General features: G+C 40.6%; 1 protein-coding gene across 5 annotated transcripts in view; it reads right to left on the reverse strand.

Moving 5' to 3' along the window:
• TRIQK (triple QxxK/R motif containing) overlaps positions 1-23,979 on the reverse strand; it is a 47,194-nt gene that overhangs the window by 17,716 nt on the left and 5,499 nt on the right. For 4 of the 5 annotated variants that reach the window (XM_079983246.1, XM_079983248.1, XM_079983245.1 and 1 more), the window contains one exon: positions 13,262-13,342. In XM_079983246.1, the coding sequence (XP_079839372.1) occupies positions 13,262-13,322 (61 nt within the window). In that variant the 5' untranslated portion in view covers positions 13,323-13,342. Of the gene's footprint in view, positions 1-13,261; positions 13,343-17,475; positions 17,782-23,979 lie in introns of those variants that run through there. The other variant, XM_079983249.1, reaches the window with a different exon arrangement.

Consider the following 23,979-nt stretch of genomic DNA (forward strand, 5'->3'; position numbering starts at 1 on the left):
ACTACCCATTCCAGAGGAGAACCATGAGCAGAAATAGGACTGCGTCTGAGAAAGTGGCTTTAAGATTTCAAATGAATTGAATTCGATGATCTATATGACTGTTTCCCTAAAACTTACCTCGGTGCAAGTTAACAGTGACAATATTTGCAGGCTGAAATTGAAGTCGATATTAACAACTGAAACTCTCTTTATTGCAAACAATCTATTTTAATAATGACTCTACAGCTGGTAAGTCTCCAAAACAAAGCATCTGTGATTAATTTACCACTCTCCTTGCTAAATGCTATAGCCAGAAGAGAAAGTACATACCAGAGAATACAAGTCTGAATCAACTGTGTGTAAAAATTTACAAAGGACATCTGTTAAGTCCTTGGTAATGAAAACCACATTTTAGTATTGGACTTTTTAAAAACACCTCTTTAAACAGCTGAACTCCCCTCCCCCCCCAAAAAAAATCCCAAGATAACCACCTGTACTGCAAAAATGGCATATGCGCCCCAGAAGTTGCCACCTGAAATATCTAGTTTATATAAGCAATGCAAACACCTTAGACTGTTGCTAGCTGGAATGTAAATTCACGTTAATTTAAACTAGCATCAATTATAGTGGAGAATATTTTCAGAACTTAAGGTGGCGTGAAAGGGGTGCTGGCTGCTGTTCGTGGTACATATGTATACTTATTCCTGTTTTGCAGTGAGACCTGTTGGTGCATATGGCGCAACCACCCCGCTTTGAGTGGGACACCCCAGATTTACAGAATCTTTAAGTTTACTATGAACACTTTCCTCCCTAACAGATTTCCCACATCTCGCGGGGCTGCGAAGACTGCGTTCCTCTCTTCTTCGCATCCAAAGATGGACCAATGCCAGGGATTTAACCTAGAAACTTCTGCATGCACTTTTATGTCCTGCGTGGGACTTTAACTCTCATCAGTATCATCTGGCATGGTTAAGTATCACAGATGATGAGAGCTGGAGCCTAAAACAACCAGAGGGCTCCAGGTTATGGAAGGCTGCTTGAGAATATCTATCTCAGAATGACCATCAGTAGAACATGAGACTCTTAATCTCAGGGTTGTGCGTTCGAGCCCCACGTTGGGCAAAAGATTCCTGCATTGCAAGGGGTTGGGCTAGATGACCCTTGTGGTCTCCTCCAGCTCTACCATTCTATAATTCTGTGTCTACCTGGAGTCCACTCCCAATACTTTACTGCCTAAGGGGATTACACTTACTCCCATTAGTACAGCTACAACTCCCATTAGTGCCGGTTCTCGGTAGCAGGTGAATTCATTTTTGCCAAACTCTAGCTAACAACGCTGCAGGGATATCAATATTTGAACCTTGAAATATGCAAGCGTTTCAGCAAGTTTACTACTGGGCTTAACCAACTAAGAGTATAGGGCTTCTTTTTAGTTAATAATGGGGTCTTCATCTTTGCCCTTTGTTTGTTTTGCTGTCCAAGCTCATTATCATTTGTATGCCTGGCTATTGTTTTATGAATGTTCACATTTCAGAAGCTCCTTCTATGTCCCACCCCCACCCACCCACAGACTTTCCAATATCCACCCTCATTATCATCATGAGGCAGTGTTGCTCTTCGCCTGCATTTGCAACTTTAAAAATTAATGCACTCCGATTTTCTGAATACTGTGAAGCGTAAGCTGCTTAGGAGCACATTATGCTATCAAGCAAGCACATTCTTTCATAGAAAATACAGCTGGTTCTGATTCAAAGGCGTTTCTTTTCACCTGCAAATGGACTTGCTTCTAACTTGTTCCTCGATTCATTGTCTTTTATGGGTGCCTGCAAATCTTTAATTGTCTTTAATTCAAAAACAAAAGTAAATTCCGTTCTTTAACTCTCGCAAACATGTTCAATCATAATTCCTCCTGGGATGATTACCAAGTTCTATTCACTGCCTGATCTTCAAACAAAAGTCCATAAATTTATTGCCCATTTATATAGACCGCACCAATTATGCCACAATTGAATGGCAGACAAGGAAGAGTCAAAATATTTGAAAGGAGAAGTGTGCAATCTAAATTTAATTACACAGGCAAATTATTTGAAAATGAGTTATTTACTGCATGCCAAAAACTGACAGATAGTAAAAGAAATCAACATTACAGATTTAAAATCCCTTTCAGCACTTTCTCTCCAATTTGTAACTGCCAAGAAACTGCTGCCCTGAATATTTTTGTGCTGGTACCACAACTAAAACAAAAACATTATATCTTTCCCATAGTTCAGTACCATCACAATAATAAATGGTACTGAAATGCAAGGAAATGCAGCATCAAAAACACTGAACTCAAATATCCTTCTTACTAGAATCTACAGCAACCCACTTCCCAATCCAGGTGTGGCTGGCCACCTTCCCATTTATCAGGACTTTCAAAAGACTCCTGTATAGTAGGGATGGACAATCTATGACTCTCCAGATGTTGGACTCCAATGCCCAGCCAGCATGGCTAATGATAAGAGATGACAGGTGCCCCATCCTATAGCCTTATAGACACAGACAGAAGCTGGATGGCATATCTCTGCATCAGGAGCAGAAACTGACCTTTAAAAAATACCCCCATGTGCAGAATACCTTGAAACCTTAGAAGAGAAAGATTAGATGTCCACAGTGTCCTTTATTTTGAATCAGCTATCCTTAAACCTTGACATACATTTTAAAATGATAGAGGGGGAAGGAAACATTGACAGCATTACGGAAGTGTTGGGTGGATTCAATATCACCCGCTGCCAAGCTCACACGTACTTCTCCCTCTTTTCTAATCCTCCATTACAGCCATTTAAACATGTGGTATGAAAGAGATAAATTTAAGCTACACGGAAGGGGAATTCGAAAGCTGCAGGGCCTTCACAGGTGTTGTTCCAGCAACCCTGTCTGTTGCTTTCTCTAGCCATAATGCCTGGGCTAAGTTAAACTGTGCTGCCGCAGCCCTGCCAATTGCAGCCGCCCCTCAAGCAAGAAAGCACGAAAACTATTTTACATTCCATCAGCAAGCAAAGGAGCCACAATCTAATTCCCAAGCTGGCACGATAAATAACGCTGATACCTTTGCATTAAGACGAAGGAGTTGTCCGGGAAGTAGTAGGAATGTAGAAAACGTACATTTTGTAGTGAAAGCATTTCAGAAATCGTTTGGCCATGCATGCAACCAGACACCGTTAAGTGGTTTGCTCGCTATCGCGCCATAAATCCCTCCTTTGCATAATAGGAAATAAGGGCGCTCATTTCCCTCCAACTAATACAAAATGATACGAAAGGCTCTATCACACGGGGAGCTGGGATATTTAGAATATTAATTGAAAATTTCAATTGTAAAAAAAGTGCTGCTTCAAATAAAAGGGCTCCCATTTCATCATCACTCAAGTTAATAGCAAGCCAATTGACTGCAACATAAGCAGCATTCATAGCGGTCTTCTGCAACATCTTACGATGAACATCCCTGGTATAGAGAGCTCTCCCCACCCCCTGGCACACGCGGGGGGGGGGAGAGGAAGAGAGGTTGGCTTTAATACCATTTCAATTGCTGCGATTAAAGATGTTTTAGGAGTCTTCAGCTAACGGAAACATTTTGATATATATTGAATATAGTCAAAGTGTTAGTACTCAAAAGAGAGAGCATGGGAACCCCCCACAGCTCTTCTCTTTCTTTTTTTTTATTCAGGTTTAATGGTAGCTCAAATCACTGGCCATTTTTCAATCTTGAGAGATGGAACAGCTTGACACTAATAATACATTTGCAAAGGACACATCATCATTTAACACAACATTAAGTGCTCATGAACAACTTTTTTTTACAATAGACACAACGTGTTCTGAGCTCAGGGTTGACATATCATTACATTTTATGCTACAAAGATAATCCAGCCAGCCATTCATGAGAGGTAAATTAATTTTCAAGCAACTGTATTTCAGCTTTAAGCCAACAAGAAGGATGCATTAAAGTGAATAAGTTTATTTTATGCTATCAGCAAGGGTTTCTTTAGCCTGAATAAAAGACTTTCTTGAGTATACCAGTATCTATACCTTCAATTATTTCCACTCTCCCTGCAGTTTCAACTCAGAATTCTGCTTGTATAAGTTAAGCTACAATTTTAAACCCATAAAGCAGCCATCTCACGCAGGCTGAATGAACACGGGAGGCAGAAGTGATACAAGGAGGTGGGAAATGAAGAGCGACTTCATATGCTGCAGCCTCTGTAGGGAGGCCGCCCAAACCACAAATATGCATAGTGGACCAGAGCGTTTGTAAAACTTACTGAGTGCCAGAAAGGTGGTGGGAGGCTCTCTGCAAACCAATCAAGGCAGCAGATATGAATGCTTTCTGCATAACTGCAGGCATGTCCAAGCCAGCTTGATCAGACCAAGGGGAGCGGGAATGGTTTTTCATCAGAAATCTCAATGATCTTCACCATAGCTGCTACTGGCATTGGGACACTAAGTAATTTAATGTTCCATATCCACGTAGCTTTTAAAGATCAAGCTTTTACTTTTGTGCTGCTTTCAAACCTACATTCACTAGTTCATGGGCAGGTCCTAAGGGCCTGTGGCATCATTTCAGCTCTCCAAAGGGAGGTCCCTGGAAATCACTTCATGCAAGGAATGATTTGCCATGGTGCCCTGTGACCAACAGTCCAGTCATCCACGTTCAACTGGACTGCAGAGAAGCTGTAATACATTTCAGATAGCATTTCTGTAGTACTGAGCTGAAGAAATGTGAGTGGAGTGCACCGTTGGTACAGGAATGTAACATGGAGCTTTCTCCCCAAGGATGTGTTTCAAATGACAAGGTTGCAAGTATAAAGACTGAAACAAAAGCAGAACAAATTGAAACTGAGAGGAACTCAGCTCCTATAAACTGGAAGGGCTTGGTCTTTTGAGATATTCGGCCCAGAACGTTTGCATCTCAGCGCTATTCAGGAAACAACTGGTGGGAAAATTTGACTTCCCAACTAAAGTTGACCACCTTATAGCAGTAGTCTTTCTTTTTCTTTTTTAAATAAAATACGCCAGGCTGATGCATTGATACTTTAGAAGGGACATGCTTCTCCAAATATATCATCATTGTTTGCACATGCCATGCTAATTAAGTATATTCTAAGAGCAGCACAGCATTGCATATGTTAATGCACTGGCAGCCGTGATAGGAAGATATTAGATGTGGAAAATAGTGTGGGAAATGACAAAAAAGCCCATCATGTTCTTCAAAGATTTATTCAAAAACTGAAACATTTAACAGAATTGACAGGAAAGAGATCTCTTCTTGTATGCAGCGGTATTATCTCCCACTAAATTTACTTGTGAGGAATAATCTCCCCAAATCACTCATAATTTTAGCACTCCAAAGTCTTCAGGGCACTTGTAATTCCACACTACTTCGCTTCAACATAAATGCCACCTGACAGGTCTTAACGAAAAGATGAATGACATCAATAACAGCTTACACTAAAGAGTAGAGGCTGTACATATTTATGAGCAACTGGAGCATTGGACCTCAGGTGAAATGAAATAATGAACAACAGTTATACCAGGAAATATTAGCAACCAGCTAGATTCAAAGGTATCCGTGTTGATGTCAAGAAAGGGGACTGGAATTCCCAAGCCACTTAACTCAACAGCAGACGAACTGATTTAAATAGAACACTTTAGAGCAGAGGTAGGGAACCCCAACCCACAGGCCAGATATGGCAGCCAAATTTCATCAAGTCTTCTGGGTCCCCTTCTCACCATCAGCTGTTCAGCAGGGAGGGGAAAGGGCTTTGATGTGGTGCAAAGCACAGGACTGCAACTCCTTTCTCTGCAGGAAGATCAAAGCAGAGTGGGAAATGTCTCAGCAGACTTGCATTCCTTGCAAATATGCAAAAAGTGGTCCATACATTTTACAACTGCATGCATAACATTTGTGGGTTACAATTTCATCTTGAAGCTTGAGACTTTAACTAGCTATAAGGCAGGACTTGCAATTCAGCTGTGCATTGACTTTATTTGCGTTCATGTTCCAATATTGTTGAGGTGGATATTTCTTTTGGCCATTTGCAGAGTCAGAACAGAAAAAGGGTCTTGCAAAGGAGCCACTGGGAACTGTCTCCCTGCACACCATTTCTGTTTGAAGTAGCTGCACAGATGCTATAGTGAAGGAGTAATGGATCAAAGGAGAGAAACAATCTCTGTCTATTGTAACAAGAGGACCCACACCTTGCCTGAGCTTTTTGCTCATAATGAGGACATTTTTAGCTTGCCCACTTGCAATTTTAATTCAGTTCGTATTTATTAACTTCCCCATTAACACGTTTCCCATTTTACATGGGGGCGAATTTCATTGGCTTTATTTACTAAGCTTTTAAAAAGCAATCATGTTTGAAGGCTTAATGATTGTTTCAAAGAGATTTTACGACACCCCTTATAAAATTATTATTGGTCCTTAACCTTCCAAAGTACTTCTAAACTGCACAAAACACTGCTTCACCCATATATGACGGGCTCTCTGGATTTGCTTGCAATGGTTTCAAAACTTCCTGTTCTCTTACAGTGGGGCACAAAAGCAGAAATCAACATGCAGTTTGTGGAATTTGTGGCTTTTTCAATCAAGTGCTCGGTGACTTTGAGAAGTAATCGGGAGAACATTCCCAACCACAAGCTGGGATAGAGGTTTTTAAGCCTTGGGTGCTCTCTTAGGGCACCTATGTCACCATATGAGTGAAGAGGACACAGCGGCAATGAGCTGGGGAGACAACTCTGAAGCAGGATGGTTTCAGGACAATCTTACTCGGAGGCTGTTGGTTTGGTCTTTGTTTCCTCTCTATCTCCGCTCCCCATGCCTTCCCTCAACTGCTGGGCCTTCTGGCTCTCATCTTTGCAGTTTATACATTTACCACACTGAAGTTTTAAAACAGAATGATGAACTAATGCTCATGTTCACTCTCCGTGATTTTTTTGCATTGGCTGCTACAAGCCTCTTTTGCCTCTTCCTTCAAATCTTCAGTCTTGAGTTTCGTCTCTCTCTATTCTGCTCATTGTTACATTACTCCTCTACACTGGGCTCCCTTCTTCCCTCCTCTCACATTCTTTTAAGACTTCTATTGCCTTGCAGAGGTCTTCAGTCTCTTTCTTCCTCTTCTGCCAACTCCTCCCTCTCTCCATATCCCTTCTCGCTTCCCTTCCTCTTCCATGAACCCCCAAAGTACATTTTTTTCCTGCTACTTCCTGACATTTGGAACTTCTTCCTGCCATCTGGCTCCTTCAACTCATGTGTGTAGAAACACCAATTAAAAACTCACCTTTTTCAACTCTGGCATTCTCAAACTCATCTCTCCCCCCCCCCCAAACTTTCTGTTGATTTGCTGTGTTTGTTGATTATTATCATTTCTAGAGCATAAGCTTGAGGCTGGGATCTGTAGCTTTTCTTTGGATACATGTGCAGCACTGAAAGCTACTGTGTTGCTCTAGAAATAAATAATAAATGCAGGAGTAAAAGATCCACTAGAATTCTTCTCGGCCGTAAAACATAGAAAAGAGGCTACCATGACCGGGACTCTTGACAAATAAGGAATCAGCTGAATGGAGGAGACAGTGCAAATTGTGGGGGCAATCCAGAGTCTGTCAGTCAGGATCCCTTGGGCCAGAGAACCCTAAATAGCACCCCTTGAGCCAAATCCCCTGAGGAATCAGTTCCTGAATGCCACTGCATGCAGTGCACAAGGCAGCAACTGAAAGAGAAGTGACTCCTTTAAGGCTGCCTGTTCTTCCTTTGCCTTTTCAGATCGGTGATTCCGGAAACCTTTCTTCAAACCATCATGTGACAACTAACCAGTTCAGAGTTGGGGAGAACACTTCTGAGTATATACCTACTCTTCACAACTCCCAATTTAGGTGGACCAGGCTTGCCATCTTTAAAATAAATAAAAAAAAAAACAGGACAAAAGTAGTCCAGCTGACTCGCCCAATTAAAATTAATCCAAGTTGCATCAATTTTCTACTTTCTGAAACGTAACCAGGTAATCAAACAGTCAAGTAGTCCTTGTAAAGCATTTGGACTTTGTTGGATACAAGGTGCTACACATATGAAAAAGTATTAAGTGTAATTATTGGTTCAATATCATAATGTATTGCAAGAGCCATCTCCCTGATGGCATGTTATAAAAAGGCTCATAAATTATATTTACTACTAGTATGGAAAACAATTGCAAAAGAACCTCTTTCAAAATGACTCTTGCTATTACCGGACTTCAAAATCAATTTCTCATTTATAAAAAATTAGTATTAAATATTTATAGACAAATGCATAACGATTTCACTTTCTGGAATTAAACACAGGCCATGGCAGGGCACATGCACAAAAGCCTTATTAATAAAAAAAATAAAAAATGGTCAGCTTTCAAAATCTTCAAAGCCAGTCAGATGAATTCATGGAGAATAGGCTTGTGATCATGACAGTCAAGATAGAGAAAACAGACCCTCCACCTAGCTGTTCATCCCAAGGCACAATAAAGAATCTATTATTACAGTGTTGAGACTGGAATTGTGCTCTATGAATGTCACATGTTCACTTTCTTATTGTTTTGTCATATGACTACTAGCCACAAGGTGCAGGTAGTGTATACTCAGTACTTCTTCCCAGCAACAACACACCCCATTGGCCTATAACCTTTTTGTGAGGATTATACATCCCTGCCTTCTTAATGTCCCACATCATCCCTCAAGCCCCTGCATGCTACCTACTAATCCATCTCTCTAACCCCCATGCAGTAAAAAGTCTGTATTACACGTGTGAAGGATGCACACATGCCAAACCAAACTAATGCAACCTTTTCTCTCCACATTTTACTGATTTCCAGCATTCTATAAACTAGTCCTTCCCCCACAGCAGTTGGGATCATTTGTGACATCACAGCAGCTTCAGCCAATGTGAGAGTGGGAAACTGGCAAGAAGCATCAGGCACTTAAAAAACGAACAAAAAACAAAAAAACTCAAAGTATTTATGTTGTGGTTCATAAGTTTTATATGACTGTAAGATACATCAGTGACAATCAGGTATTTATTTGACAGGTTAAAAATACTGTACTGTTAAAAAGTGCCGTGCTGGAAACAAGCACATTTCTGCTTCTTTAACCTGTGTCACTTTGATGGTTTTACTGTTTTGTGCTGGGAGCTCAAGGGATGCATGACAAAGGTTAATAGTTACTACAGTCACTCAGCATGAATTTCCTATTCACTTCAACAAAAGGAAACAACCTGTTTAATTCATGATCGTATTCTTCCATTCTTTTGAATTGTACAGTTGGCTGTGATGGAAATAGCTTCCATTCTCTTTAAAATAAACTAGAATAACACACATGGCAGAAATACCTCGGAACTTCGGATGTGTTCATTTGCAATGCAAGGAATATAGTCCAGGTTTGTGGAAGACATGCCCCTTCTTCTCTTTTACGACTTTTCAAAACTGAACACGGAGGTAGCAGAAGGAATCAGGAAGGGGCAGTAAGCACCCTCTTTTTCATGTCACCCCAATCCTCATAATGCCCCAGTGTGCTGCTTCCATGCACAACTGTACACAAAGGAAGGGAGGGAGCAGGAGCTCCATGGCTAATTCTTCCACATGTTGGTAATGTATGTCTACAAGGAATGGCTGTAGATTAATGGTAAACCAGTTGCCTTGCATGCAGAATGCATCAAGTTCGACCCCTTGCTTCTCCAGGAAGGGCTGAGAATGACTCCTCTCTGAAACTCTGGAGAACCACTGACAATCAGTGTCAACAACACTGCGCTAGTAGGACCAATGATCTGATTTGGTATAAGGCAGCTTCCTACATCCCTATGGGTCATGCTCTTAATTGGTGTTGGGACCAAGTGCACACTGCTCTTATCTAATCTTTCTGGAGAAGCTGAATGTTACCAGTGGAGCATGGAGTTACTGCTGGTTGGAATATGTGACAGCCCACCTCCAATGGGAGGAGAAAACACTGTCGACAAAATCCCTTTCTCCTTCTTCTATGTGTTCGAATTTAAACAGGAGAAGGTCTTTTTTAAAAAAGGAAGCTATTTATGTATTCAGAGCAGCTGCAGTCCACATTTTGCATCCCCATTACACTGGTGATGGCGGAGGTGGTTTTCAGATTAATAATAATATATCATACAACGTAATCAGCATCCCAGTAAATAACACACTTGCTTAACTAGAACAGTTGTAATGAAGAAGAGTTCATGGAGAGAACTTCCCTGACTTGAAACAATGGATTAAAGACAAGCCTCGGCTGTCTGTAAATTGATTCTCAGTAGTTAATGAATATGAATTTGTGCTACCTAAAATAAATACCTGACAGCACAGGCTTTGGTTCTCTTTACATAGTTTTTCTTCTTTGGTGTGACTACTAAAGCCAATCAATTAATGATAAATTGAGATACTAATACTATATATCCCCCCTTTTGATCCAAAGGTTTTCCCCAAGCTTACAAGATGCCTTGATATTATCTAATATGTGCCAAAATGTAAGAGCAGGCAACCAGTTCCATTCGGAATGCCTTGTGGTGCATTTAAGTGTTGTGCAATTAACAGACCATTTTTGTGGTGTTTTGCGATGATCCACAACTTTACACCCTCCAAAGTCTAAACTAATTTGGTAAGCCTCTTTTATGTTTTCTGAATTCAAATTATTAATGGCTGCAAACCTCTCTGCTGTACAACTCCAGTGCAAAAGTACTTATTCAGCCATCTTTACTAAGAACCAGCAAGTCTGCCTTACTGTGCTCCACAGCAATACCTTACCATTGTGTTAGCCTTTTTTGTGTTGCTGTTAGTTATGTCAGTGAAGTTCATGATTAAATAAATTATCATTATAATTACCTGTCTCAGAATATGAACCTGGACTGTTCGTAATGTTTGGTAGAATGACAATTCAAGCACCTATTTCCCTAAAAATTTCTTCTCCATTTTAGATTGTAATGAATACCGCAACAGCAGCATTTAAAGCTTAAGAAATGCTCCCCACCCCCGCTATCTGAGTCCTTAGCTCGGCCATCAGACGCCCAGAAAACTAGGGCTTGATGCTCATGGGAATTTTGTGCTTCAGGTTGTCCCCAATCTACTGTGTACAAACACAATATTCTACTTAGGGATGACACATGAATTCTCCTGATTCAATCTCCATTGCAAGTACTGCTGTTCTGTTAGCACGGGAAAGTATCCTAATGCTTTGTGGTGTCTAATTCTATTCAATATAATTCCCACAAGGAAATAAAAATAATCAGTGGCTGGATGTGCAAGCTCTGGAGCATACAGCTCAGACAGAGGAAAAAATAGATGCAGCTGGCTATGTAACAACCCAGAAAAGTTCTACAAGGGCTGCAAAGAGACAGTTTGAAACTGACATGCTTGAGTTCAGAGAAGTCATTTCACAGTAGAGGTGAAATTAACTAGCTTGAGCCAATTTGGCAACCCCTTGCATTCATTGCAGAGGCAGGAAGCAAGTATTGTATGCAAACCCGAGAAGGAGCAATCAGGGTTGAATTTTCCAGAGTGGCTGGGGAAACCCAGCCAGATGGGCGGGGTACAAATAATAAATTATTATTATTATTATTATTATTATTATTATTATTATTATTATTATTTCCAGAACTGACTGCTGGTTGTGCAAACCGTTGCACAACCAAGTGGGAGGGTGGGGAGGAGGGAAAATACTTGAAGTCATTGGTAAATTCCACAGAAATCTGAAACACCCTGCAAAGCTTCCATATTGGAGATGATGAAGGGAATGAAAACTCTGCAGTCTCCCTAATTCCACTATTGTAACTGAAGAGGTACCTGAAGGAGTTAATGCACAGACTGAATGCTGTTTGGATATTTGGAGTAGTTGTGCAGAAAGCCTTTCTGTCTTCTATCCACACACAAAAAATGCCAAGGTGGTGGTGTGTGCATGCCATATAAACTCTAGCTGATGAAACCTATGGTAACTGAGGTACCTAAACAGATAATGTGAGAACAAAGGAAGGTTTTGTGTCTATTTTTTTAAAAAGATTTTAATTCTCGTGATAGAAAATTGAAGCAGAGCTCAACAGTCTATACGGGAGAAGGAAAAGCAATGGGCCACATGAAATCTACCCTGATCTAGAAGTCCTTCCCCATGTGAATCAGAACATTCATTCTTATTTCTTTTTTCAGTTTGACTTGCCTTAAGTGAGGGCTAGTTAGGCAGAAGAAGAATATCTAGTAATTGATGCTCATCACTGCAACAAACTAAGGCAAATAACTTGTGTTCCCTGGATTCAACCCTCTGGAATGGCCTGCAAGCTATTTGGCTTCAGACTGAAGGCCAACTCTCATTCAGATGCAGATGGAAAAAACAGTGTCAGAGTTTGGGCCTGCAGTGAAGCACATGTGTGATTAATTGCACCCAAACCTCGGTTTTTCAGTTCCAGTCCACATCCCAGCACACCTTTGCTGAACAACTCACTGTGCTGATTCGGCTCATGCTGGGTCGCACCATTTCCGACTGCAAGTGGGGAATCACACTGTGAATGCTCAATCATATACAATGACTTCTCTACAAATGCAAAACAATGCCTCGTCTTCTTCCCGGCAACTATTTCTAAATGTGCAGGTACATTTTTTGTATGATAATCTAATTTACAGCTTTCAGTCTAATGCGGTACAGCCCACCAAGAGCAGCAGCATATGATTCTCTGGCTAATGTGCTGTAGCAATGCAGGATAATGCCCACACGGGAAACTGGAGAATTGGATGCACAGTGAAGCAATCACATGTTCACTTCATCACAGGTCCAGACTTAGTGTGAATGCAGCCTCAATGCAACAGATTCTGTATATTCAAACAACGAACAGTTCAAGCCACCCTCACCATTAATCAATTTGGTATGTGCTATACTCCTCTAACTACTCCTCTTTTAACTGAAAGAGCCACATTATTACACTGAGTTTCACTTTGCCTCCAATACTTTGAGTTAATCTGAGAGCACATCATATCCAGTGAAACCATTACAGCAGGGTGGTTAACCTGTGGCTCTCCAGATGTTGTTGGTCTCCACATCTCATCGGCTTGAGAGTAATGGCGAATAGTCAAGAATGATAGTCCAGCAACGTGCATTAGAAAGTTGAATCAGTTCAAAATATGTTGTTAGAAGGCAGTTAAAGTAATCAGCTTTAGAACTCACTATCTTTCCTACAGGAATGTAGCACTCACAAAAACTAAAAAAGAAACAAATATATTAAGTAAAAAGGGAAATGTTTTACCTATTTGTTTTCTGTACTGCTCAACAGGAGCTCTTGCAGAAGAAGAATCTTTTCTACCCATTTTCTATGTGTCCCAGAACTCTGTAAGGAAAGAGGGAAAGAGTTTATCAATATCTATGGTTGTAAGTGGTATGAGTCATCCTGAATGCTGTCCTTGCAGAAAAGGGCAGCATACCAATAGATCTAATAATTGACTCAAGAAATAACTACACAGAAGCATACACGATTCTATGATTCCAAGTGGGTGGAGCAATTAATGTAAATTTCACCTTTGTACAGTACGTTAGCTCCTACACACCCCTCACAGTCCTCCATCAGGGAAGCAAGGGACATTATCAGAGTCCAGGGACACACCTAGAGGAAAACACTAAAGGATGTGTGAGAGGGACAGCAGGTAGATGTGGCTGGGGAGAGGATCTGGCCTGGGGATCAGTCAGAGAGGCTTAGAAGCTGACATTTCCCCCCCATGGTGCCTGAAATTCCCCATTCTTGATCTAACCCAACGCATTTCACATCAACAAATGCGACACAGTCCTTCGCAATAACTTTATAGACTACGTGGCTATTCATCATCAGCTCTCTACAAAGGCACACTACAGACTTAAAAGAATACTGGAAGATAGTTCAGTTGGTAGAACTGTAGAGACTCTTAATCTCAGGGTTGTGGGTTAGAGTCCCACGTTGGGCGAAAGGGTCCAGCATAGCAGGGAGTTGGACGAGATGATCCAACCCTACGGTTCTATGAAAACGGGTTTAACAGTCTCTCCCTCTCCCTTTTCTCAGGAAAACCTAGGAATGTGGTTCAGTCAGGGAAGGGGGGCTACAGAACTGCTAGAATCCCAGCAACATTACAATTCCCTGGATTATTTATGGGAAGTTCTAAGTGGTATGAAACTGATGCAGATTCATAATGTAGATGTGACCCGTGTAATATAATGAATGCAATAAGGATAACCTCCTCACCCACCAATCCTACACCTCACCTCACACAGAGACCTATGTGCTTGTCTCCCCCCCACCATCAAATCTGCAATGCTGCCATATACCAGATGACACAAAACAGGAACAAAGGCTAGTAAAGTTGATGATACACAAACTTTTATGTGCAACATCCACTTCGCAGCTTACTTTATTTGCTTGAAGAAATAGGGTTTTTTATTTGCCTTTTGCTAATTCAATACCCTCGGAACGTTTGCAACAAAATGTCAGCAGTGAAAAAAGACTGCACTTTTTGCAGCTGCCAGAAAACTATGAAGCAAAAAAATAATATCTATTTTGTTCTTTAAAAAAACAAAACAAAAAAGTTTGGCCTAGTTAATATGAGCCACAGAGACCCTCCTGGATGTCTGTGTGGTTCAAGCTGTCACTGATTTTGCAGTAACCAAGACCTCTAAAATTGCTGTGACTTTTCTTTGTTCTTCAAAGCTGTGCAGTAATCATCATTCATTTCGACTGCTTTGATGGTTAGATAGCAAACTCCCAAGAAACCCAGAGAGACATTAGCACATACAGCCACAATGTCTAATAAGACAGCTATTTGCATAAAAGATCAGCCACAATTTAAAATGTCTTGCAATAGATGTGGAAAGGGAATAACAGATCTATATTAGCATGTATGAAACCGAGATTGTTTTCACAATTTAATTCCCAGGGGACCATAGCTCATCACCTTCCCTTGTAGAAAAAAACCACACCAAAAACTAAAACCTGCATTCCCCGAGGAACTAACTTGCTATGAGCCCAAGTTAAACTAAAATATGGATTAATAAGAAAATATATTCATTATTTATGAATCCTGCTCAGGAATGGTCTTCATTGTATCAGTTTTTTACACCTCATGAAATACTTTGAAAAGAAAACTGTCAGCCTTTCATTAAACTAAAATGGTTTCCATAAAATGATGCAAACCACTGAGGGTTGTTTTTTTAAGTAAACAAGAAATGAGTTCAATCCTTTCCCCGCTGTACTATTACCAAAGAGTAATAAAAAGATGGTGATTGAAACCGAAACAATAATTATCTTTCTTTTCCTTTTCCGGCAAAGGAGATTTGAGAAGCAGCTTTTGGAAGGCCTGAGTCAAAATATAATAGGAATATTATTTATGAAAGCTTTATGCAGGTATGAAAAGCTTCCTGAAGGTCTGTATAGGGAATGAAAAGGCTTGCCCATTCAGAGTGATGGCAATGTCAGTTCAGGAAACATAACTATCCTCTGAATAGGCTTGGTGATGTTGTCACATGGCTATACCTGACCAGCTGTATAGTGTTCTGTTATCACTCTCACTTACATGATCCCTGACTGGCAGAGATCACTCTTCCCATGAAGACATGTGATTTTCTTACATTGATGTGGGGTCCTGTAGGAAAAACTTCACGTGTTGTTCTTGAACCTGAGTGTCCTATTATCAGCACAGGGGGCACTAATGTCAGACTATAATTGGGGAGACCCAGCATAAAATCCCTACTCAATCAAGAAGCTTGTTGGGTGACCTTGAGCAGGTCACTATTTTTCAAGGATTAAATGGAGAGAAGGAACCATGTACAGTGGTACCTCAGGTTAAGAACTTAATTCATTCTGGAGGTCCGTTTTTAACCTGACACTGTTCTTAACCTAAGCACCACTTTAGCTAATGGGGGCCTCCCGCTGCTGCCACGCCGCAGGAGCACGATTTCTGTTCTCATCCTGAAGCAAAGTTCTTAACCCGAGGTACTATTTCTGGGTTAGCGGAGTCTGTAACCTGAAGCGTCTGTAACCCGAGGTACCACTGTATGAGCTCACTGGAAGAAAGGCAGGCTACAAATATGACAAATAACTAAATCTCGCCTGCCAATGCTTTCCCCACATAAAAGCTTCTCCTGGGTGTGGTGTAGTGGTTAAGAGTGGTAGTCTCATAATCTGGTGAACGGGGTTCGATTCCCCGCTCCTCCACATGCAGCTGCTGGGTGACCTTGGGCCAGTCACACTTCTCTGAAGTCTCTCAGCCTCACTCACCTCACAGAGTGTTTGTTGTGGGGGAGGAAGGGAAAGGAGATTGTTAGCCGCTTTGAGACTCCTTAGGGTAGTGATAAAGCAGGATATCAAATCCAAACTCTTCTTCTTCTCCTGGGGTGACCTAACTGGAGATGAGTCACATGGCTGTGAAAGCCTGTTCCCTTTATAATCCAGTACAGTGGTACCTTGGTTCTCAAACTTAATCCGTTCTGGAAGTCCATTCCAACATCAAGGCATGCTTTCCCATAGAAAGTAATGTAAAACGGATTAACCCTTCCAGACTTTTAAAAACAACCCCTAAAACAACAATTTAACATGAATTTCACTCTCTAACAAGACCATTGAGCCATAAAACGAAAGCAACAATCAATGTACTGTACTATACTATAAAATAAATAAGTATTGTAGATGATAAAAATTAAAATTAATTCTTTTTTTAAACTGCACTGATGATAGTCATTGTTTGGAGGGGGGGCTTTTATCCATTTCCACAGTCACACAATCAATCAATCAATCAATCAATCAGTAGCTGAACTGAATTCCACACAGTCACATAAACAAATTAACCGAAAAAGCCTCAAAAACAAAAACACAAAATAAATAGCAAAAAACAAAAGCGCCAAACTTAATCTGTTTCATAAGTCTGTTTGACTTCCAAAATGTTCAGAAACCAAGGCACAGCTTCTGATTGGTGCAGGCGCCCCAGAAACAACAGCCAACAACCGCATCAAACATTTGGCTTCCGAAAAAACGTTTGAAAACCAGAGCACTTACTTCCAGGTTTTTGGCGTTTGGGAACCAAGGCATTTGAGTATCAAGGCATTTGAGAATCGAGGTACTGGTACTGTACCTGGACCATAATCATTTAAACACTATAGCAGCAGTGGTAACAGCTGACCCGCAGCCCAGGCATAACCTTCCAAGTAATTTATCTCCCACCCCTGCCCGCCATTTTGCCTATGGTGGTAGCAACAGAATCTGCAGCAGGTACAAAAGGAAAACTGCACTGTCTCTTACTTGCTCCCCATGAATCATGCTCTGAAACATCACACACTCCTTTAAAACTAAGTGCTTTCCTCAACATGTGGCAGGGCATAATTCACTGTTGAATCCCTTTGGTTATTTTAAAGGATCTATATGTCAGATGGTGAATTCTATAACCAGCTCAGACATGGATACATTGAATCATGACCTATGTGCTTTTTCAAGTATATGTTTCTGACCTTATTGGGATTCTCATTTCAATAGCCTGGGACAGTCTTGGTGAAATCTTAATGTCCAATCAGGTGTGAGTGATGCAAGTCCGTCCAGAAATGATGAGACCCCTTAATTTTGCACAGCAGATTGTTTTTTCCCCCAGCATTGCAAATGGAAGAATAGAGTTTGGTTCACTTTAGAAAAAGTTATATAATTTATGCACAGCCTCTAGGAGAATATATTTGAGCTTGCCACTCATTAAGTACCCATTATTTTTACATTTTGAGGAAATTTATCACCTTGTTCCTCACTATCTCAGGGATCACACATTCCCATTCATATATATAGATATATACAGTGAATGAATAATATAATAAAAATGAATATAAAAGCTATAAACCACATGGCACTGTGCTTTACACATTTATGGTCCCATATAAATGATTAATAAGAATAATAAGGTCCAACGGGACTTCCAGTGTACATAGCAATATCTACTGGCACACAAAATTTCATGAAAATTAGACTAGATCTTTTATAATAGATTTGGGTTCCTCAATAGTGGAAGATACTTAAATATTAATACCAAATATTTTTTTGATCGTAAAGATAATGAAATCTTGAAGGCAGTCCTTCATTATATAGAAAATGAATTAAGAATTCGCGCTAACCAAATGAGCTAAGTTTTTAGGCTATGGCCCAGCAGCTAATGCAGAAATAAGGGGAGAACAATATCTTATCCCATGCAATAGAACAAGCCATTGTTCCCTCTTCTGCAGAAAGATAAATTTTAGTTAACCACAATGGCAGGTCAGTAAGGGAATAAATTGCCTGGTGAGCTATGGAGTTTCTTTCTTCCGAACATTTCAAAAGAAGGTTGGGCTATCATCTATGTGTAATTAACCTCTAGAACAGCATAGAAAAAATAATTTATGAAATTCATACTCAGATCATTCTTATTCCAAGCTATTATGGTGGCCAACAGCTTAGCATACTTTAAAAAGAATTAGACCTATTTATGGGAATCTAACCATGATAACTGGTCGTTTTAACTAAGTGTACCATCCATTTTTAGAAGCAGTGACCTGTTGATTATCAGATGTTAGAAACGAACAGCAGTAATCATTGGAGGCCTTTCTTTGTGTGCCACCTCCACAAGAAGTCCAGAGGGTGTCAACACAAGAATGTGCCTTTTCTGTGGTGGCTCCCAGTTTGTGGAATGCTCTCTCCAGTTAGGCTCACCTGACGCCTTCATTACATATCCTTAGGCGCCAGGTAAACATGATTCTCTATAACCAGATCTTTGGCAGATTAACATTCTATGGCCTTCTAAATGTGTTTGTGGGACGGGGGTTATTTGGTTGGGTTTTGGTTTATCATGTATTTTGTGTTCTCATTTTGAATTTTTATGCTGTGAACTACCCTGTGATTTTCAGATAAAGAGCAGTATACAAATATAATGAATAACAATAGCAGCGGCAGCAGGGGTTGGAAAACATTATCACGTCCTGGTTGTGGAACCCCCAGAAACATCTGGAAAGACACTTTTCAAAACAAACAAGTGCTGGACTAGATGGGTCTTAGCCTGACACCACATGACACAACTATTATGCTCTTACTTCATTGTCAAGGGAAAGTGTTGGGTTTGGTGGTCCATGTGGAGTATCCGACTGTATATTTAAATACACCAGTAAGATAGGTAAAAGACTGCCTGTGGGAGCTCAACAATGTCAAATGTGAGGCATATCGTGTTGAACATATTGCTGGGGAACTTCCATGTCTTAGATATAGAGCCTGGGCACAGAAGATCCAAGGTCAATTCTTAATGTCTCCAGTTTTATTTTTTTTTAAGGAACAAATGTCTGATGATGAGAAAGACTTTGTTTGCCCAAGAGCCTGGAGAGCCACTGCCAATCCAAGTAAGCTATATATAGGTCACGATGGACTGACCTGGTGTAAGACATCTTCCTCGACTCCATATAAAAGATAGACAGTAGCCGTGGAGCATTATGTGAATGCTGTGTGAATGCCATTTAGGCTGTGGGAATCAGAGATAATCCCCATTATTCAATGATGTGGAAATCAGCGATAAGCCTCACAGTAGACTACCATCCTGAGCATTGCTTTTTTGTGGAGGAGGAGAAACAGTCATATACAAACAACTAGCTATGAGAAGTAGGCACAGCATATGCAGGATGCTGTGCATTCCCAAATAATCCTGAGTGTAAATAAAGCTAACCTTTTCCAGACAGTTTAATTAATAAGGTTCTAGTGCATCGATAAAAAATAGGAAACAATGTGCCTAAAATGAAGAAACAACATTTTAGCAACTTTTTTTTTCTTGGTAACATCCACAATGTTATAAATAGGGAGAATGTGTGTGTGCGTGTTTTGTGTGTAATTATATATCAATCACATATACACACACTGCTTGCACGCCAACAACACAAACATTATGCTTTTTCCATTAACAGGAAAAGCATGGTTGATGCATTCATAAATGTTATTTAGCTGTCGTTTCCTCTTTGCAAAGCAATATTAGAGTTTTCAACATCTGCTACATTGAAATAGGAAGGGCTTGATCCAAAGACTTGCTATGCATGCATATGTGCTCACTGTGGATTACTTCATCTACCACACTTGCATTCTGGATTGCAATGACAGCTGTGAGGGGCTTCAGTAATATTAAAAGCTCCTTCTATGACAATTCCATTTTAATCCCCCTCCTCACAAAAAAGTTAGTTTTCCAATTGTTGTCTGTACAAAAAAAAGGAAGAAAAATGTGCAAACAGCAGTCTACCCAACTGTTCGGCATTAAACAATCCACTCCCAAATTCCTGTGTTGGAGCAAAGAACTGCAAGGGTTACTAGGATGGTTGACAAGCATATTTGCTAATATAAACATATTGATCTTTTTTTCTTTTTGCTGTTTTGCATTGACTTACAGGAGGTGTACGCGAATGTACCTTTAGGCTTCATCAGTATAGAACTGTGAACAACATGCCTCGCAGCATTGCTGCCAGACATGTCACTGCAATCGTTTAGGATCAGAGTGACGGGCTCTGTGGACACCCTGCAGTTCCTTTGGCTTTCATAACAATGTAGGAAGGGTCTTGCTAGATCAAAGGAAAGGTCCACCTTGTCGGGTATCCTGCTTCCCACCTTGGCCAACAAAACGGGAAACTTACAAGCAGTCACAAAGGCAATGATTATTCACCACTTGTTAGCAATGCCGCTTTCCTCCTTCTGCCGGGCAAGGCTGCATGTTAAGCAAAATAGTTTTGAAGATCGCTATGCTGTGGGAACTCTTAACCTTGGGACAACCCAAGGACTGCATGTTCTCTTACTGCAACTTAAATTTCTATTGTGGGGGTAGGAGGGATATCAGCTCTTCTGCATGTTCTGCTCCCCTCAGGGTTTTACGGGATGGAGTACATGCAGCCAGCTTTGGTGAAAAAAATACCAGGCGACAGAAGATCCAGCAGGATGATCATATTATGTAAACAGCCTGAGCACAAATACAGAAACTGTGCCATGTTGAGTATTATTAAAAGTTAAACTGGCAGAGTTCAGGAATCTGCCACTGTTAGCCAATATAAAAATACAGCACACTTCCATGTACATATATATAAAAAATAAAAGCTACTAGAGGTAATTATTTCTTCTGCCCTAGTGATTAAGGAGATCAGCAGCAAACATGATATGGAAACGGTTTAATTCCCTCTTTTATCCTTAACACTCACAAACCCCTTTTGAATTTTATTTCCTTTGATGCAGGAGGGGAAATAACTGAAATAAAAGCCGTAGCAATAAAGGTCATCGATCACATGTTTTCAAAATCATCTGAGGCTTCTAAAGCAGTTCCGTTATCATAATGATTTTTGCAGGGTTCCAGTCTATGGGTCATCAAGGCTGCCAAAGTGCACACATCGCACCATGTTTAAAACATCAAAAAGAAAGTGTGTAATCATTCAAGTTATTTAATGGAGAGAAGATAAATTTTTGTAGCTCTTTTGAGTTGTGGTTCATTGTATACTACACACTGGGAATAGCATAACTTTTCTTCACATACACACACACACACACAATCCCTTTTTCTTTTTCTTCACATGCCATTTATTCTACATTGGAAAATTACATATGAATTAAACAAACACAGCTTTAAAATTATATCATCACACACACAATATTCAGTGTTCCTTCTCTTGGTTTCATTTCTTTTTCGCTTACTGTTTTGCTTAACATCAGGGGATGAGTCAAAAGAGGAAGGTGGGTGGGTTGTGTTGAAATTTATGGTTTGTTAACCACTGCTGTGGAATGTTAACAAAACTTTGCATTATTATTGTTATTGTTATTGTTATTGTTATTGTTATTGTTATTATTAAAAAGCTGCCCAAAACAATCCAGTTCATTCTTTGACCACCATTGGTAGTCAAAGGCATCATACTACCAGGTAGTTGTTATTTTTAAAAGCCTCCCATGACAGTTCTAACTACATGGAAAGAAATAGGAAGCTGTTTCCTACTGAATTAATGAGCACTGGCTCAGTAGTCTAGGATTTCAGACAAGAGGCATTCCCAGCCCTACCTGGAAATGAGCATTGAACCCAGAACCTTCTGTATGCAAAGCAGATGCTCTGCCAATGAGCTACAGCCCTTTCCTTGTCACTCATGGTGATTTGCACCTGCCCTGCACATGGTCTACATATGCAGAAGGAGGTGGAAGACATCGAGGACAGGAGACTTTGCCACTTTAGACTATAGGCAAGACGATGCTTGAGTTATGGCGACAACTTCATGAGATATACAAGCCCAACTTCCTGACTGCCCCCCATGTTAGTCCTTCCCCCATGCAGCTTTCTAAAAACAGCATGTGGCATGTTTTAAGCACCAATCACATGGTAAGTGGTTATCCATTTCCACTTGTGTTTGACAGATAAGGTATTTCCTTACGGATTGAGAAGTTAACTTCAATAAAACTTTCCCCAAGGTTTCATAAGACATCCTGTTCACTAAACTGCAGATGAGTGGTTTAGTAGGCGTTGCCATGAGCACAGCAGAGCACTATAATGGATTGCCATTTAAATCAGAAGAAGGCCTCATCTGACCTCTTGAGGCTTTTGCACCAGAACAGTTTTCACACTTGTGTACCCAAATGGCCACCCTACAAGATGAGGGTCTGCTGGTCTGCTATTGGTGTTGATAATTTTATTGTGGGATTTCAGTGTTGTACAGTGTTTTGATTCTGATATAGGAAGCTGCCTTGAGAAGGAAACAATCCTTCTCAAGGCAGCTTCCTATATCAGAATCAAAACACTGTACAACACTGAAATCCCACAATAAAATTATCAACACCAATAGCAGACCAGCATAACATGAAAATAGTTTAAACTATAAAACACTTTAAAAAGGCATAGCACCATTATCTGCCTAAGTCCCCAAGCCCATTTGAAGGCATGAATTAATGGGACCGTGTGTAGAATCAAAGAATCGTAGAGTTGGAAGGGACCCCGAGGGTCGGCTTGCCCAACCCCCAGCAATGCAGGAATCACAGCTAAAGCATCCATGACGGATGAGTAGTATTCTACAGATGTGGAGCCCCATCATGGATGCGCAGGTGGGGACATTGTTGGACGCACTGATCTTATGCCGCCAACACTTGATCTAATAAGCTAATACCCTTCAAGGAATGCTGTGTGATTTTATTGCATGTAAGTAAACCTGTTCCTAGTGTTCCCATGCTCTCATGCCTTTTCTGGTACAGTAAAGTGAAACAAAGAATCTTAGAATTGTAGAGTTGGAAGGGACCACAAGGGTCATCTAGTCAAACTACCAGCAATGCAGGAATCTCAACTAGATCATACATGACAGATGGCCATACAATCTCTGCTTAAAAACAAAAAAATGCACTCTTTGACCAGGACAGCTTAATCGCAAACCAAGATACATGTGTATTAAAAAAAGACGTAGAGGGGGAAATCCCAAACAGTAATCCACTTAGCTATTTGGAACCTGTGAAATTTATAATACTTTTTCCTTCCTAATCAATACAGGAGTCTGAAACTGACACCAACCCATTCCTGACTGTTCTATAAACTGATTAGAATTCAGAGGGAATTAGAGCAGGGGTACTTATATCGTTGGGCTCTTGCAGATGCCAGAAAGAACTCCTTCCATCAACTTCAGAACGCATCGTGGAGAACTTAGTAGAGGGCACCTTTGCACCAGGTGTGGGTGTTGGGGGAGTCACAAGAAAAGGCACCTGCCACTTGTGAGTCAATTAGTGGAAGCCTGCGCACTGCTGTGTTTGGGGAAAATCATTCTGATGTGAAGGGGGGAGTGTGATGAAGCTCAGGTGTGCCAATACAGCTGTACACAGAATGCTTTTTCAGTTCACAACAGTCTCATGGCAGCTCTCCAAGTCAAGGCTGATAGATTTGCCGCAGACGACAGACTGGGCTGCCAGATGTGCCTTATTCTGAAGGATTATCTCTTATTCCAAAACATCACAATCCTATAGAAAACAACACA

The sequence above is a fragment of the Podarcis cretensis genome (genome assembly GCF_951804945.1).
Source record: "Podarcis cretensis genome assembly, chromosome: 7".
In the NCBI taxonomy this organism is placed as follows: domain Eukaryota; kingdom Metazoa; phylum Chordata; class Lepidosauria; order Squamata; family Lacertidae; genus Podarcis; species Podarcis cretensis.